General features: G+C 31.9%; 2 protein-coding genes across 2 annotated transcripts in view; both read right to left on the bottom strand.

The window, feature by feature from the left end:
* Positions 1 to 10,857, bottom strand: part of LOC143069914 (uncharacterized) — a 49,600-nt gene extending 38,743 nt beyond the window's left edge. The window contains exon 1 of the mRNA XM_076244690.1: positions 10,735 to 10,857. The gene's annotated coding sequence lies outside the window, so the exon portion shown is untranslated. The remainder of the gene's footprint in view (positions 1 to 10,734) is intronic.
* LOC143069898 (uncharacterized) lies at positions 2,767 to 6,120 on the bottom strand. Its single transcript, XM_076244688.1, has one exon. The coding sequence runs from the start codon at positions 5,999 to 6,001 to the stop codon at positions 4,838 to 4,840; it is 1,164 nt and encodes a 387-aa protein (XP_076100803.1). The 5' UTR covers positions 6,002 to 6,120; the 3' UTR covers positions 2,767 to 4,837.
* Positions 10,858 to 19,955: the final 9,098 nt, after the last annotated feature.

Below are 19,955 nucleotides of genomic sequence, written 5' to 3' on the forward strand. Positions count from 1 at the left end.
AAAACAGCTGGCGATGCACATGGATTAAAAGTACTCCTGACCTCACAACGATAAATAAAAAGGGTTCATACATATGTCAATTGTTTTTTATACTTGGAAATGGGGCAAATAATTTGTTTCCCAACTAATGATTGTGACATTTACGTGATTTTTTAAATAAAATCCCTTTGACGCAAAGAAAAAGTATCAAAAACACCACATCTAAAATAAACAGTTTAATAGGTATGTAAACAATTTGATGAACATCTACAAAATTGTGTTATCATTCATAACGTTTTCGATGCACTATTGGCTATGATGACAAAAATATTTTACGGGACATATTTTGGGTTTCAAAAACATATATTCTAACAGTCCATGAAATAAGCAATAAACGTTTATACTAAACGTTTTGTGATTCAGAAGAAAAAGTAAACAATTAAAGCACATGTCACCTCATCGTTTATAAAAAAAAAATAGGTGAATAAGTGACATTTTAGTCTTTAAAGTAGATGTGTGGTATAATAAACTAATAATCGTTACATACGCAAAACATAAACACATGTTTTAAAAATGTTTGGGATTCATTTCGAAATTTGGTATCCATAAAAGCATAAATGAAAGGGTTTACGATTTAAACAGCACACCTGATCTTTTCGCTGTTGACATTTCCCTCCAAAAATCCTTGTTTAGTCCTTCAATAATAAGCAATATTACCGTTGATATATAACAAAGCAAAAATATCGAGGTTATGACAAGAAACATAATTGTAATATTATGGGTAATTCGACGATTAGTTTTCTGTCGTCTCATGGATCTGCTTGGAATTATTTCCCGTCGAGGTATTCATACCCTGCTTTGCCTCCAAACTATTTCGATCACAAAAACGTTTGAATGCTCTTGATGTTTTCCCATTTCGATGAATTGCACGTCTTCACTAAGAGAAGCGGCAATTATTTCGATCAAAATTGTATTTCCTTTTAGGTTTGCATCGTTTTGCGCATATCTGGGCTTCGGTTCCAGAACTTCAAGCTGATTGAATATTGTGTACCCGATTCTGGTCTGAGACCACAATTATTTCGTAGAGCATTTCTTTTAAAAGATAAATGAAAATTTGAAAAATCCCACCTGCGCTTTCTCAATGAAATTTTTACAGTGTGTTGTACTACTTTTGGGACAAATTATATCAAAATTATAGAAAACTTCATCGGCTCTAACTCAAAATATAGACAATTTTATATTTAGGGCGTCTTGAAATCTTTTGACAGCTTCCGAAGTGCTAATTTTCAACCTTTTTCAGCTGGACCAAATCACTACTTTCCTTTAGAATTCTGAATCCAATTTTTTTTTACAGTGTAATTTCACCCCCCTTTTTTTCTAGCTATTTGAGGCATAAAACATGGAGAAATAAATTTGGAAGGGGTATAAAAGTTAATGGCAAGTAACCCACTGACAACACTGGGGACTATATTTGTGAACAACGAAAATCAAGGGACGACAATTGTGGTCTTGGACCTTCTGGAGTATAAAATGATAAGGGCTAATGTTACAATAGTAGCAAACGTTCCCCAGAAAATTGAGTAGACAATCCGGACTGTTGTTTCACCATCTTTTACTTCTCCACAGTGATTTCCTACTATCCCAAGGTCAGAGCTGTACAAGGAACTCGTATCGAACACAAACGGTATAGGTAGCGCAATAATTAATGAACAAAAATTTGCAAGAAACAATGAAACTCTTTTTAAAGAACGTTGCATAGGAGATTTCTGCCGATGATTAACTTTCAAATATCTCTGAATAGCAATAATAAGTAGAACAAATATTGGAACGAAATTAGCTAATCCCATAAACAACATTGCTATCTTGCAGATTATATTGTTTGAACAGGTTACTTGATTCAAGCACTGAATGCTTTTAAAAGATTCAAGATACACACTTGCTATCATGTCGAACACAGCTAAAATTGGTATAAAATATATGTCATATGATAGGTTCTTAATTTGAAGAGCATAAACAAACCGAACAAGACCGTTTCCAAATACTCCAGTCAGGATATTAAAAGAGAGTATGATGATGTTTGGTATCAGACTTTTCACTATTTCAGCGTTCCATTCCTAAACTGTGATGTTCATATTTATTTAGTCGGAAATTAAATGCCATAAACTTCTTTGAAATTTCAATATAAAGATTAAAAACATTTCTGTATCTTCTTCCTCATATAATGTTATGAATAATACATATATAGCTGTTTACTTCCGTGAACAAAATAATGAAAATGATTCTTTCTATACAATAAAGAGGAACAGAACTTTTATGCATCCCTCTTAAAGCCATGGAAGGGTTAGGTTTCCTAATCTTTAATAATTTTCAGTATTTTTAAGCCGGTCACGGTTTTTCCAGAATTTCACCAGAAATATTGTTCCGTGTTTAAACTTAAATTAGTAGTCAAATAGGTAATAAAAAATTGCACTACCATTACAATGAAATTGTCTTGAAAACAAAAGTAGAAAACAACAGTTGCCATATTTCGAAGCTAGGTATAATACTTTCTTTAAATGAAATACAGATCTGAATTCAGATATAAACAACTCCTATATTTTTGTTACCCTTATATTCATATATTCATATTTCCTCGATAAACTCCCCTGGTTCCCTTCTTAATATGTCAAAGAAGAAGAACGTGGATATTTTTATTCTGATGTTTTACATGTGAACCCAAATAAAGATATCACAAGTCGAAATGGTTGGAATTTTGTAATTACATGCATATAGAGTAGACTGGGAATGGATAATTTATTTTTTCTACCATTCTTACATTATATGTTCATGACATGTATGGTAATTATTGGTAATAATATTACAATTCTCTGTTGGTTTTTTATATACGCACCAAACGCAATTCATAGTGATGATAATACGAAAAATGTGTGAACAATTTATTTATTGACAACGGATGATTTTAAAGATATTACAATTAGTCAATTCATGACTACATATGCATATCCAAGAGTATAACGTTCAATAGGTAGGGTTCTAAAAATTAATGAGTTGGGAGGGAATCTGTACTGTCATATTAAAAAGGAGGCTCTACTGATGAGGGAATTTATAAGATATTTGAAACGGATTCTTTTATTAAATGATATATAATCTTAAGTGCACAAAACCATACAAGCACAGCTTTTGACAAACAGAATACAAATTATCAAGAGATATACATGCAACATTGTTTTTAACAATCGGTAAATCAAGAGTCTCTTGTCCTCGTTTTCGTTGACTGTTAAAAAATGAACATAGACTTTGTACCTTGTTGGATTTATAATATACTGTGTAGCTTGTTTTATAAGTAAAGTTCAAAAGGTCAGTTTTTATGAAGCAACTTCCTCAATTAATTGTTTCTTAATATTTTTTTTTACGCAATAGTGGGAGTAATTCGTCACCTTTATAATAACTAGTGCAAAAATACAATATCTGAGAAATGAAATTCGTCACCGATATAATAACTAGTGCAAAATTACAATATCTTTCGAGTTGGTATACAGACTCGTGAATTAACTTGATTGATAAATTAGAACAGGAATTGTCAACAGCCATCAATCATAACATAATTGTTGGTGGTAGATGTTTTGAAACCAAACAAACAACCATAGAAGTATCTAAGTGTATTAGAAACTTTAATCTCAACAATTTAACCCAAGAAACAATAAAAGAGGGGCCAAAGATACCCGAGGGACAGTCAAACTCATAGATTGAAAATAAGACAACGCCATAGCTGTAAAATAAAAAGACAAACAGACAGATAATAGTACAGAAGACACAACATAGAAAACTAAATACTAAGCAACACGAACCCCACCAAAAGCTGGGGTTAATCTCAGGTGCCCCGAAAGGGTGAGCAGATCCGGCTCTACACGTGGCACCCGTCGTGTTGCTTATGTAAATAGTCAAATTCGGTAAGTCACATTCGTGAAAAGGGTAGAGTATTGTAGTTACGACATAAGGAAAATATCTGATATCATCTGTGAAACGGTTATTCCATAACGTTCGACCAACTCGCGATGGCGTCCGTAAAATTTACGAAAGGATGATTTCAACTGTACCATTTGGAACTCTTATTTTAATAGATTCCTTGTAAGCAGCCATCCTCTATCAAGGAAATCATGATAGGAAATACAAGCCCCGGAATATCATATCAATTGGGAGATATATACAACGTATGCAGGCGCAGCTGGAATGTTGCGTCGTAGAAATGGAAAGTTCACAATTGGGAAGCTGCAATCATCTTTTTTGTAGTAAAGTTTTGTTTTCTAGATGTACGTCAAAATATGAGGCAGACTTAACTGTATCTTTATCTGTAGTATCCCTTATCTCTAGTTCGATGGGATAGATTTGTTCAACATAGACATCAAATTTTGTATTATTTAGTGAGAGAAAACTAAGATTGCTGGCAAGTAACTTTACATCATTCAAGTGATTTTTGTCCCAATTCCTTTTGACAAATAGAAAAGTTATCCGAAGCACCAAAGTAAGAATATATATAGGTAATTAAACGCAGTATACAACTAAGAAATATTGGTATTATCCTTTACGTTTTCGATGCACTATTATCCATGAAGACAACAGTATGTGTATGGCATATGTTATTGGATTTCAAAAACAACCATGTAAGAGTGCATTAGAAAAGTAATTAACGTTTATTCAAAACATTTTATAATTAAATGGGGTTTTAATTAACAATTTAAGGAGAGAAATTATTGCACGTGTTTACCAAGAATTTATTTGTTTGCACTTTAAGACATAAGTGGATGCGTGACATTTAGGTATGAAAGAAAGTAGATGTGTGGCATATTAAATGCAAAACTTAACACAAGCAAAACATAAACACACGTTTTAAAAGTGTTTTGGATTCATTTCGAAATTTGGTATCCATGAAAGCATAAATGAAAGGGTTCACAATATTGTTAATTATAAACATATCTGATACAAACAGCACACCTGACCTTTTCCCTGTTGACATTTCCTCCCAAAAATCCTTGTTAAGTCCTTCAATAATAAGCAATATAACCTTTGATATATAATAAAGTAAAAATATCGAGGTTATGACGATAAACATAATTGTAATATTATTGGTTATTCGACGATTAGTTTTCTGTCGTCTCATGGATCCACTGTGCTTGGAATTATTCCCTGTCGAGGTTGTCATGGTCTTCTTTACATCCAAACTATTTGGATCACTAATAACGGTTGATTTTTCTTGGTTTATTTCCGTTTCGATTAATTGCACGTCTCCTCTTAGAGAAGCAACACTTATTTCGATCGAAATTGTCTTTCCTTCCTGATCTGAATCGTTTTGCGTATGCTTGCTCTTTGGTGTAGTGACCTTAAGTTGATGAAATATTGTGTACCCGATTTTGAAGTATACAATGATAAGTGTTGAGGTAACAACAATGGCAAACGTTCCTAATACAATTGAGTACACAATCCGAACTATAGTTTTGTCATCTTTTACTCCACCACAATGCATTCCTTTTACTCCAAGATCACAGCTGTAAAAGGAGTTCGTATCAAACACAAACGGTATAGGTAGTGCAATAATAAATGAACACAAATTTGCCAGACATAACGAAACTCTTTTTACCGAACGTTGCATAGGGGATTTCAGAGGATGACACACTTTCAAATATCGCTGTATAGCTATAATGAGCAAAACAAATATTGGAACGAAAGTAGTATATCCAGCAAAAAACTGTGCTATCTTGCAGACTATACTGTTTGAAAAAATTACTTGGTTCAGACACTCATAAATTGCAAAAGTTCCAAGATATACACTTGCTATCATGTCAAAAACAGCTAAAATTGGTATAAAATATCTTTCATCTGATAGGTCCTTCATACGAAGTGTATAAACAATCAAAACGAGACCGTTTCCAAATATTCCAGTCATGATATATATAGAAAGTAAGACAATGTTTGGTATAAGACTTTTCAATATTTCATCATTCCATTCCAATGCCGTAATATTCATGTTGATACAAAGGAATTTATTTGTCGTCACAACCCAAATGATCTGCTTGAACTGTTTAATACATATACTTATAAACGTTTCTTTGTTTTGTTCCCTTTTTATTGTGGTAGTTGTAAAAAAGTAAGTGTACAAAATATTGTTTCATTTCATATAATAGACAGTTAAGGAAATATTTGTGTTCAAGGAAGACCAGAGTTAATCTTACTTAACTATCACCTTCCTTTTTCGTGTTAACTCGGTTAAAAGTTGAAATTAATATATTTGAATGTACGCTTAGCTGACCCTATTATTGTCGTCTGAATATGAGGTGGTCACGTTTGGTTTAGGATTTCGGAAGGTGAAGGCGTTGACTGAAACACTTCTATACTTGCTTAAACGATGTTAATTTCAATACATTTATATTTTAATGACATGCTTTTACTAACTCACAATCAGATTTTGTTTTTATGGGATTCTTACTTTTTTCTTTGTCTGTGTGTTAGTAACCTCTTTCTTACTCGTTAGCAAATTCATTTCTATTTAAGCGACCTGTTGCCTCCAAAAGACAAATTAACAAAACATATAAAGTCATTTGAAGGGTATATGAAAATTTATAATATCACAATATAGGATATGGCGAATGTGAACGGAATAGGACATTAGTGAACAGGAAACGTGTCCGGTACATTAGAATGGACTGGTTCTCTATCTTTTAGCTGTGACATTGTATCTAGTTGAATATATTTGTAAAGGCGGTTTAATTTGTAGTCTTTATAGGTATTTTTTTCTAACATTCTAACTTTCTTAAATTTTATGTGAATCTTAAATGATTATTAAGAAAGACAATATGAGTAAATTATTCACTTCTTATAACATTTCTATATAAAAAGATTATCCTGTACTAACCTCAAAACTCATTTCTTTGTTAAATGCTATCATGACCTGTCCAAAAATCTCTTAGAAACCATCTAGATGACTAAAGGTATAGAGAATGGAATTGCATATATATATATATATAGCGAATGTTGAGTTGACATGGTCACTTTATGACCTCTATCATTTGAAAATAATTTGTTTTAGCTCCGTCAAATGTTCACAAAAAAAATAAAATTGATAAAAAAAGGGAATGTGTCTTCAAGACACATATGCTTACAGGTAAAAACTTTATGCATTTTATAATAAAGCTGCAAAAGATGCAACAAAAGTATCATTTTAGGATCTTGTCATATATATCTAGATATGAGCCAAGGCCATATTTCATTTGAATTATTTTGCTTGGAAAAAGGGGCAAATAACTGGGTCCCAATCCGACTTTGAATCAGACTGAATTTGGTTAAAAGTACTTTACTAGCAATGATATCTATTCTCCGATTAAGAATTGAAAAAGGGGCCCTATTTTCACATCAGATAACCAGAAAGCCTTTGAAAAATAATGTATATGTAATTGCAGAAAAAAAAAACGATGCGAAAGGGTGTGTCAGTTTGAGTGTTTGTAAAACAAAGACATAGATAATTCAATGAGACTGTCGTACAAGTGAGAGGTTTAAAGCTATAAAACCATGTTCAATCCACCATTTTTCTACATTAGGAAACGCCTGTACAAAGTCAGGATTATGACAGTCGTTGTCCATTCGTTTGGTGTGTTTTGTTATATGATTTTGCAATGTGATAAGGAACTTTCCGATTAAATATTCCTCAGAGTTCAGTATTTTTGTGATTTTACTTTTTATATATTTATATTTATCAACGTTTCTTAACTTGATTCAATTTGACATACATAATATGGATATTTTGTTGATTATTGGTATTCATGTTAATCAATTTCCTGCAGTTTTCAAATATTTATACTGAAGATACTATTGAAGCAGTTGATGAAAAATGTTCCAACTTTTTTAATATCAACTGACTTCGGTAAGAATTAAAGGTCTTTTGTAAAACTTAAGAATATCGTTGTAATACGTAAACAATCTTTATTATATATGAGTGAAAGAATAGATAACGTAAACATAAAAAATGCTGTTGAATAATGTGCTGATTTAATGGTATGTTAGCTTTAAAATCAAAGAAAACAAAACAATTGTTATCAAAGGTACCAGGATTATATTTTAGTACCCCAGGCACGCGTTTCGTCTACACAAAACGCATCAGTGAGGTCATATCAAAATAGTTATAAAGCCAAACACGTACAAAGTTGAAGAGCATTGATGATCCAAAATTCCAAAAAGTTGTGCCAAATACGGCTTAGATAATCTATGCCTGGGATAAGAAAATACAAATGTACTTCTCACTTAGCGACGCAAAATCATATATCTATATATGCATATATATATTACAGTTTTGCACCGACACTATTACATGTATATGAGTTGGGAATATACTAAGAGAATGTTATTTTAGTATTTACATATTATCTGCCTGAATAAAACGCCACTGACTGACACCGAAGAATGCTATTTGTTCCTTTGAAATATTTGTCAATACGATAAAAAAATATATATATAACATGCAAGTGATTATGAATTCGATTCAACAATATAGGTTAGCAACAACATGAACCATCCAGAGGAAAACCAAGTTGAATAAAAGAGGGACAGTCAAACCCATAAATCGAAAACAAATTGACAACGCCTGTATTATACTACTGCCGAGACGATCGAAAGTCGACTGTCCCTCTGATATCTTTCGTTCCTCTTTTTGAGAATATATACCAAAGGAGTAGGTCCGTTTATGGCCAATTTTGGCCTCAAATTTCAGGAACATCTGATGAAAGATTTGGACACTTTTTAACACGGAAGTGTCTTTTGCATTCGATTCAGTTAGTTGATGTGAAAGATTTTAACTGGTATGGTCATTGAAGACCTCAAAGTTAATCTTAAATATGAATAGATCTATCAAACATGCCATAAAATTTCACTTTACAGATGTTTTATTGTTTGTTAAAAATTAAAGTAGCCACATTCGTGTTCATTCTAAACCTTTATATATGTTATGTTTTATCATCCAATACAATATATTTCCTTAGCTGTATTTGGCAAAATTTTTAGGAATTTTGGTCCTCAATGCTCTTCAACTTCGTACTTTATTTGGCCCTTTTAAACTTTTTTAGATTCGAGCGTCACTGATGAGTCTTTTGTAGACGAAACGAGCGTCTGGCGTTTATACAAAATTTAGTCCTAAAACTATATTTAGGAGCCAACAAGGGCCTTTCTGGTCTTACTGGTCTTACTCCTTTAGTAAATGAACTATTATTGTCATTTTATTTATTTTCTTTTGTTACATCTTTTGACATCAGACTCGGACTTCTCTTGAACTGAATTTTAATGTGCGTATTGTTATTGTTTTACTTTTCTACATTGGCTAGAGGTATAGGGGGAGGGTTGAGATCTCATAAACATGTTTAACCCCGCCGCAATTTTGCGCCTGTCCCAAGTCAGGAGCCTCTGGCCTTTGTTAGTCTTGTATGATTTTAAATTTTAGTTTCTTGTGTATAATTCGGAGTTTAGTATGACGTCCATTATCACTGTACTATTATGCATATTTTAGGGGCCAGCTGAAGGACACCTACGGGTGCGGGAATTCTCGCTACATTGAAGACCCATTGGTTGCCTTCGGCTGTTGTTTGCTCTATGGTCGGGTGGTTGTCGCTTTGACATATTCACCATTTCCTTTCTCAATTTTAAGATGATGTAGACATTTATAGATCTACTTTGCCTAACGGACATAGTAAATCAAGCTTTCATTACCATCTTTATATACAAATAAGTAAAAGTAGTATAATTACTCATACGACAATTATCCACCAAACTTCAAATGGGTGGAAGCATTTATGGGCAACCGTACAGCTTTCAACAAAATAAGATCCTCATACCGTATAGTCGGTATGGTTGCTGAGATGTATATTGTGAATTGTTATTTTGTCGTATGGTCATCATGAAGGTATCATTCTTTCTTCGAATAATGGTTCATGATTAGCGTCTTGGTATCTTTTACCTGTTATAGTTTTGATTTAATTTTTTTGTCTCTCGTTTAGTTGTTTCATCATTAAATTAAGAATTTGAAAAAAAATGTTCAGTTAATAAAGTTGAGACATTGAACCGACAAAATGTCATTAATTTCGTTAAATTGCTTACGAGCCGATTTAGCGTAAATCTAGAATTTGAATATTATTATTCTGGATTAAGTTTTGATGAAGATAACAGAATCAGAAACTGCATGCCTCAATGGAGGCATTTAAATTGTAGGGAAATGTTTTCGTTATTAAGATTTGTTTTCCTCAATATCAAGCTTGTGTTGGTTTGTAACTTCCTACATACATTCAAATCACTCACTATAAACCATTTCATTTATAAAATCTAAGTACCTACTAAGCAATTCCCAGTCATAAATGATTGCAGGGAATAAAGATCAAGATTTTAATTACTACTGTATCATCAAAACAAAAACACATTTATTTATCTGTATGACCAATCCTGGGTAAATAATAGCAGAGAGTAAAAAAAAAACAAGGGGAGAAGTTAACAAACATGTTATTTCGAATTGAAAACTGATTTATCGTCAAGATAATCTTGTATCTGCATGACAGAATACTAGGAAAGACTAAGAAATCGGTTGCCAATAAATCAACTTGAGGAAGTGTTTTGCAATTGCATAAATACAACGTGAAATAATTCTGAAAGAAAAATATTTCTCATTTTCAGTATTCAGTGAAGATGTATTTAATATAAGTAAGAAAAAAAATCATACATGCCACTTACCGTTGAAACTGGCAATTGGGAGAATATCCTGGAACACAATACGTGATCATTTTTTCTGAACTGCCGTTTACAAAACATTAAAGATTCAATAACAATATGATATGCAATTACTTTCCCGGAAACAGGTGCGCGTTTAGCTTTATCTTTAGTGATCAATAATCTTCCGAATCTTATATCTACATAAGTACAAGGATTTGACATGTGAACATTGATTAATTTTCTTTAAAATATCAGGAAAGTACCAATTGCCTCTGTGATTTGATTTCAAGGATTTATCAATCAATACATAAATGTGTGTTTTCTACCAAGTATATGTTTCTGTTGAATTAACTAATGAGCGTACACTTGACTCTTTACATAGCAGTTAATTAAGAAGAAAAATTAATTTCGTAAGGAATCAAAGACAACATGTTGATTTCAAGCTGCACGTCATTTTAAATACAATATTCAAGTCATGCAAATAATAAATCAAGAAGTTATCGAGGTGATTCCTTACACACTGAAAGCTTGGTTATGAACGGATAACAGTTTTCTTACAGTATTCTAAACGCAGCGTCGTCCTGAATATGCATGGAATATTTGCAAGTGGACGTTAACAATGCAAACGTTAATTAATAATCTAAATGCAGGAAATACCCTAACTTTATTTTACATCAATAGGTTTGATATATTTAAAAAGATCCCATTATAAAAATTATATGATCCTAATTGTTTATATAAAAGTTTATACCAACGTCATGGTAAGCGAACTTCTAACCAAAAACTGCTCCCACCTTTCGTACTGTCATAGGCTAGACATAAAAACAATACTATTGTTGTAATTGTCGGCTTATAATCAGATAATTCTGCAATTAAATTCCTGATATCCCCGAACGATGGCGTGTTAAGAAAGTTATCACATTCATTTACCATTTATGAATATATGAAGAAATGTACGCATAAATGGATGTCACAAAGGACAGATTATGAGTCAAAATATAAGATTAAATTTGTAACCTATAAAGAAGAAGATGTTCATATAAGATAGAAATGTGTGGTATGATTGCCAATGAAACGATTATCCACCAGAGTCCAAATGACTAGGATGTTAGCAACCATAGAATAGAAAAGAAGATTTATTTTCGCCAAAATAAAGGCCCTTGGCGCCCATGGAGTAAATAAACAATATCATTACAAACAATAACATATATAATGCAGCATATTATAATTCATTTAATTGTGTTGACATGAACTTCAATGCACCAGGTTTATGTATTTTGACTATCAAATACATAGGAGGATTAAACAGTGTGCCTTTTGGAGAAATCTCTATAAAAAAGAGTCACATTTAACTTTGAGGTGTAATGCAGAAAACATTTGATAAAGGATTTTAGACAAATTTGCAGTAAGAAGATTAAAGATTATTGTCAGCCACCAATGTTCCCCTAGGTACGGTACCACATACAATTCTTCTAATGGTCACTGTAGGAAAAATAGAGTATCCAAACTCATATTGAATAGTATCTTTTATATATTTATAAAATGTAAATACAATGTAGTACATTGGGATCTTCCTTATTCATTATCCAAATGACTTTGCTGTCATTAGGTTAATACATGTATTGGAAATTTGTTCATGATTTTGATATACTTTGCATCAATTCCTCTCTTTGTAATAAATAGGCAGCCCATTTAAATAAAAACTGAACTTCATCTTCATCTTCAACATTACCTGGCATGCACCTGAGACAAATTTGGTTTTATCGAACAGTACCCTGGTATCTGCTAGATTCAATTGGCTATTTGGGAACTGATTTATTAAAATAGTTATAAGTTTCCTTTGCTCAAAATGTGGCATTATTTACCAATATTTTTCAAAGCCAAATCAACTTTTTAATGTTACATCAGTTCGTAAATAACCATCTTCGTGTATATCTTATAAAATTGAGAATGGAAATGGGGAATGTGCCAAAGAGACAACAACTCGACCATAGAGCAGACAACAGCAGAAGGTCACCAACAGGTCTTCAATGCAACGAGAATTTTCTGCAACCGGAGGCGTCTTTCAGCTGGCCCCTAAACAAATATATACTGGTTCAGTGATAATGAACACCATACTAAACTCCAAATTGTACACAAGATACTAGCTGTTTTTCCCCAATTTGCAATAATGATTCCCTTAACAATCTGACCACAACGTAATTTAGATGTTGAATATTTTGCCGGTATTATATACTAGACATTGTTCCTTTTAAACGTTGCTCGATCCATACCAAGAAGGCTATTTTGTTTCAAATCGGATTCTAGAACAATCATTATTATGCATGTTTCAACAAGGAAAATGTGGTGCGACTTTTTTTAACGCTACCAATATCTTTATACATATTGGTCATTGTGCGGCCTTAAAACATGAAAGACCTCATACAGTAAACTAAGCTGTAACATTTGACCCCAACAAGTACTTGTTAGAAACATGGACATAAGACGAGTAATTAGTATTACAGATTATTTTTGGTTAAATGGTCTATAAACATATTCAACATTTGTCAAAGCTAATGGGGTATTTTATTTTAGAACTTGAAATACTTTATCTATAGACTAGACGTTTGTGACAGCCGCGAGGTAACATCGAGATGTCCTTAGGTATTGTACCGTTAGGATGTCATCACATGGACGTACACCTAACATTTCGTTTCATTCATATGTCAATGACCTACATTCCATAAATAAATGATTAAAAATTATTCAAACAATGTTTCACAAAATTATTTTTATCATATTTTGACATCTGGTTAAGATTACATAATCATTCGTATATAAGGATATTAATATTTCAACCAATAAAAGGTCATTAACAGCCATAAGGATCCATTGTATAAATGCAAGGTCAGTATTTTGTCTATTATAATCATTACTGTATTTTCCCACTATATTGTTTTGATGGTGTAGGCGAATAATGTCTTTGTCAACGCTCAGTTATAATGAAGAATATAATATTGATTTTAAAAGATAACTTGTCAGTGTTTTTCCAATTATCTGGTTGGTCCGAAATATTATATTTTTCCAGTAGTTTACTTTTCATATACTTTATATGCATGTTACAATATTTTTCTTAATTATATTTAATCATTACCTACAATATGGATGTCAGATTGCATGTGTTGCTTGTGTGGACATTGCATGACCATTTTGATTCATATTAATGTGTTTGCTCTGTATTGGCCCTTTAATTAAGAATAAAAACATTTACTTTGATTTGCTTTGGTTTATATTAAATTTGATCGCTTTTTTTGCAGTTGCATTGCACTTTGTCGATATCATGGCTGAAGGGAAGTAGTGCCAAAACACACAATACTGTAAATTCAGAAATCAAAATGGGATACTTGTTATAATTGCGATTTTAAAAAAAATGCATACATATACATGTATAATCTAGTAAAATGCGAATTTTTATCAGTACGATACTCATCACGTCGCATAAATCGCATTAATTAAAAACCTCGCAATAATTTCGAAATTTACAATAAACTGCGCCTGGCGATGATTAACATTAATTTTCTCTCTGACTTTTTGCCCTTAGCATGGGGAATGAGATCACTGTCGATACTATTGTTTGTGGACTTTCAGTGTTATAAAACCATGTCGTATCAACCTGCTCACATGAAATTTCATAACGCCTTATTTCTATATTTTTCTTCAAAACATAAAGCATTCGACCTTTTTGGTTTTTTGTCTTGTTGACATATTTGTTTTTATAGTGATTAAGATTATCACACAATATTGACTCCTGAACGCATTTTTTACACTTTTTTACCTATTATGCCTGTTTGTTTTGGTAACGTATTATTGTCAATACGATTGAATTTTATGCGACTGTCATAAAAGTGTGAGGTTTAACTAGCTACAAAACTAGGTTTAATCCAAAACTTTCTAAATTAGAAATTGCCCGAACTAGGCAAGGAATGTGACAGTTGTTATCCATTTGTTTGATGTGCTTGATCTTTTGGTTTGGCCATTTGATTATTGACTATTCCGTTTTTTTACTTTCTCCGAAGTTTGGTTGTATTGAGATTTTACTTTACACATGAACTAGCTTGATCATATTGTCATATCAGCCTACTCATATGAAATATGTTCCAAAGATACTAAAAACACTCCACTTTTCTGTTTTCCTATGTTGTCATATTTGTTTGTTTTTATAGTGTATCACTATTTTCGACATTTTAACATTAACATATATGTTTGTTTTGTTCACACATCATTATTAATATAAAGGAATTTTATGCGACTGTCATACTAGTGACAGGTTGAGCTAGCTATAAATCCAGGTTTAATACAGAATTTTCTACATAAGAAAATGCCTGTACCAAGTCAAGAGTTTGATGATGTCATTCATTCGTTTGATGTATTTGACCTTTTGAGTTTGCCATTTGCAGAATCTCTGTTTTGAATGTATTCGGAGAGTTCGGTAGTTTTGTTATTTTACTTTTTAGAAACAAAATTGTTTTACCACATTTTGCAAAACTTATGTTTCGGCATATTTTGGTTTTCATTTTCCTTCAACTTTTTTATTGTTGATTAAGACGAAATATATGTCAGAAGGCTTATTTACAAGCCTGGTATATCTTTTTGATAGGGTCGAAACTCCTATTGGAAGACTTTCGTCATGAACGTTATCACCAATCATTTGCTGATAAGAAATAGCATTGATAATTTCATTTTCTGTAAACAAAATGTTCAAAAAATAATTAAATCAATCAAAATATTAAGGTTGTCTACCGAAATCAAGAAAGGCCTCAGAAACAATTGTGAAAAAACCAACTAATATAATCAATTATATGTAAGAGTTTTGATATCCAACTCTGGCAGACAAAATTTATGTATCACTTGGTCTCTTGTGGAGGATAAGAGTTTTATGCAACATTGTTACATTTCTTGTTTTTCAATTCAGTTTTTTATTTTCTTTAGTGAATGTTGTATTATTTTTAAAATAATGATTACTGAGTTTTGCCGCTTTGATCAAGATTCTAAGCTTTGATCAAAAGTTGGTCATAAGTTCTTTCACGTTGCTTTAATGTATATTCGGATTTTAGGTTTTCGTGTTGCCTAGTCCTTAGTTTTCTATGTGGTGTCCTTTGTTCTATTATTTTTCTGAATGTCTTTTTGTCTTTTTAAGCCATGGTGTTGTCAGTTTATTTCGATTTTTGAGTTTGGATGCCCCTCTGGTATCTTTCGTCCCCTTTTTTCATCTATTTACATTTCTAAAAACACAGAATCATTTTCAACCATTTCCACTGTGATATGTTTATCTTGAATACAATTCAATGGAAATGAGGTGGAGAATTGTGAGAATTAAGCACATTTTCTTTAGGTTATTATTGATAATGATTCAGTTTGTGAGTTTTCTGTCATAGTTTACACACCAATAGCCTCTAAAAAAATATGTCGCATTCTATAACAATGAAACATTTTGATCTTCAAGTTTAAAAATTTTAAATGTAAAATATGATCATTTTATGTAAAAAGAAAGCAAGAATGCTATGTATTAGCATGTCATGTTTTTACATTTTTGGCTTTTATAATTTTTTTCCTGTCTTTAACTTTTGCTTGTGTGCTTTGTCTATATGCCTGTTTGTGCTTCTTTTTTAAATATTTGTTTTGCTTTTATGGGGAGTAAGATTATAACACAATATTGACTGCTGTACCTGTATTTTTTGACATTTTACCTATTATGTCTGTTTGTTTATGTTCATATATCGTTGTCAATATATTTGAATTTTATGCGACTGTTATACAGGTGAGAGGTTTAGCTAGCTACAAAACCAGATTTAAATAACCATTGTTATACAAGAAAATCACGGTACCAAGTCATATTCGTTTTGAATTTTCCTCGGGGTCCATTATTTTTGTGATTTACTTTTTGTTTCGGTGGCGCACAACATTTTGTCAGTATTATGAAACTTTACACAACTTTCTTACAAGTGGGATTTTTAGCTAGCTACAAAACCAGTTTGTAATCCACCATTTATCGGAACATATCTGTATCAAGTAATGAATGTGGCAGTTAGTTTTCACTCGTTCCATTGGTTGATAACTTTTGCTTTGTCACTTTGTTATGGACGCTCCGATTTTGATTTTGCCCTGTAGTTCGGTAATTTTGTTATATAAAAAAGAAGATGTACTATGATTGCCAATGAGACAACTATCCACAAAAGACCAGAATGACACAGACATTAACAACTATGGGTCACCGTACGGCCTTCAACAATGAGCAAAACCCATACCGCATACTTTTTTGCAGTATACATAATATGAGGGATGCAATTCTATCTAAAAGAGGAATTGTCGAGAGAAAGAACACCACCACTTTATCTTAACGGGAATAAATGTGCGGATATAAACTAGAATTTGTGTTCTTCTATGCAAAGATGAAGCTTATCGAAATCCAGTAAACTTTAGTGTCTAGATCTGTTTCTAGGGGCAATTTTAAATCTGAATAGACAATTGAGCTTATAACTATTCTGTATGTACATACCAATTTCCAGACAATCGGTCACTATCTTTTGTTCTGATACATTTGGGTGAAATTAATTTAAGACAATTCTATTTATCGTACCTTCAATGTCCAATATTTTATCAGAACTGGCATGTACTTTTTGTCACATCAGGCAGAGCCGTTGAACCATTAATTATATAAAATGAATAGCAAGTGTTTGTCAGTAATTACTAACATATATATGCTGATAATTAGTCTATATCAATATCCAGTAAACCAAATCAATCTCAAAAAGAGAGGAAATTTTTTACTTCATATTATCAAACCGTCTACTTCGATATAAAGTTAAAAAAAATCTAGGTTTTCAGAACAATCACTGGTTGGATATAATTGAAATATTAAACAGCATACATAGCCTTGTTACTTTCCTCATATTTTATATTATAGAACCGTTGAATTGAATTGTTCCTAACAAAAAGACAAACTCCACTTCACTTGAAAAAAATGCATACATTTTTTTAGTATCTTTTTATAAAACAGTCCATTAACTTTGCCTTTCACATTTGGAATGTATTTTCCCTGTCATAGCTGTCACAAATACTACACTCTTCTTTCAATATCTTTGTATTCATGTTACTAGCCGTGTCGTTTGCTACTGAATGAGAAAAAAATCCTGAAGTGCTGTACTACCTTCATTACAAATGGTCAATCCCAAGAATTTGAAAGTCAGAATGAATGAATCATCGAATACTTGAGGAGTAATATGATAACAAGAGGCTAATAAAAAGAATAGATGAATCCACAAAGCGTAATCTCGCCTACCAGAGTTAGAACCAAAGTTTCTTATATTATATTAATGTAATAACGTTAACTCGAAGAAAGGTAAGTAATGAATTTTGTTATTATAGATTGATTGAATATTGAGCTAATGAATAAAAACTAGAAAAACAAAAAACGATCTATCAAATACCATCCCGAATGTCGCACATTTCTTTTGGACATATTTAGTTTCAACTTGGTGTCTTTATGTTTCGTTAACAGATACTTTGGACAAGCATATGAACATTTGGCAGGATTGAAATAGTTTTATGCGATCTCAATCCTACTTTTTTTTTAATCTTGATCATCTTTATGCATTCTACATGTTCTAGAAGAAGCCACTTCCGATCTATCACATACCATCCCGAATGTCACACATTTCTTTTGGACATATTTAGTTTCAACTTGCTGTCTTTATGTTTCGTTAACAGATACAAAATGGAACTTTTGCTTACAACAGAAAACTCTCGCACAGTATTTGTATTTCATGTGATTGCACAACGAACGATCGTTTGGAGTACAAGATAATTTAAAAAAACTTTAACGAAATTAACAAATATCAACACTTTTTGTGGACGAGTTGTCTTCCTTTGCAACTTTAAAGATTCATTTTAAAAATTACTGCTTTTAAATCTTTCATGCAAATTGGAATGGACATGGTCATAAATTTTGCTCATACATATAAAATACCAGTGATTGAGTTGTTCTCAAGGTGATTATGTAATATTCAAAATCAAAGTCGTCCTTCTACAGTGGTCATATTGAAAAAAAATCATCATATAAGGCGTATAATTTGATACGTCAGACGCGCGTTTTGTCTTTATAAAAATTATCAGCGAAGCTCGAAGAAAAAATCCAGATGAAAGGCCAAATAGAAGAGTATTAAAAAGACACACACTCTCCTTGTTTTTAGACACACACAAAAAAATTAATCTCAAACAACTAATTTGTCTTTGTTCTTCGGTATTCTATAATTGAATGTCCAAACCAAAATACATATCAAATCGTTTAAATCTACATTCGTTTTGCATCTCATTAAAATTCAACAACCACTAAGTCTTTAGAAATACATACCACGAAAGAAACTCGTTCTAAATATTCAATAATTATAGTTCTTCTGGGAAGCAAAAAAGTTCACTTTTGAAATAAACAATAAAATGGGGAATGTGTCAAAGAGACAACAACCCGACCATAGAACAGACAACAGCAACAGCAGAAGGTCGCCAACAAGTCCTTAATGCAGCGAGAAATTCCCGGACCCGGAGGCGTCCTTCATCTGGCCCCTAAAAAATGGTTATTTTACTTGAAATGTCAGATGTCTGAAAATGGTTTTGTTCCAAACTTGTTTGTGAGATGTTGAACTGTGTTTTTTGTCTCTTTTTAATATTCCTTGTTATTCCCTGACCTGTGTAAAGAGTTTATGTTGCGTTGAAACAGGAGATCGACAATAAAAAAAAACATCTAAATGTATATAAGCTCTACTGATCTGATGACAAAACAGGATAGAAAAAATATTAAGGTCATTCAAAGTCGTATTTAAAAAAAAATTGTGATTCTTTTTTATAACTTTTCCACATTACCAAGGATAACTGAAAATATCAGTTTTCTTAAATAAGTGAATTAATTGTCGATATTTTTTTATACATATGCTCGTTTTAATGTTATATTTCTGTTAATCCCACAACTAAATTTTATTCAGGGAAGTATTCAATTCATTAAACTCCGTCATTAATTATAACCTGTGTATTCGTTGTTTAAACAATTGCTTATTGAATTATCGCGCTTTGTACAAACAATTAAAGTTTTCGTGGAAATTTTATGAAATTCAATCACAGTAGCATCCGGTTATTGGCAACTTAGTTTCATCAATTTTCTCATCGGGTAAACTGATACATAACAAAAAGTTCCTTTCTCCAAATATATAATT

This window comes from Mytilus galloprovincialis, chromosome 1 (genome assembly GCF_965363235.1).
Source record: "Mytilus galloprovincialis chromosome 1, xbMytGall1.hap1.1, whole genome shotgun sequence".
In the NCBI taxonomy this organism is placed as follows: Eukaryota; Metazoa; Mollusca; class Bivalvia; order Mytilida; family Mytilidae; genus Mytilus; species Mytilus galloprovincialis.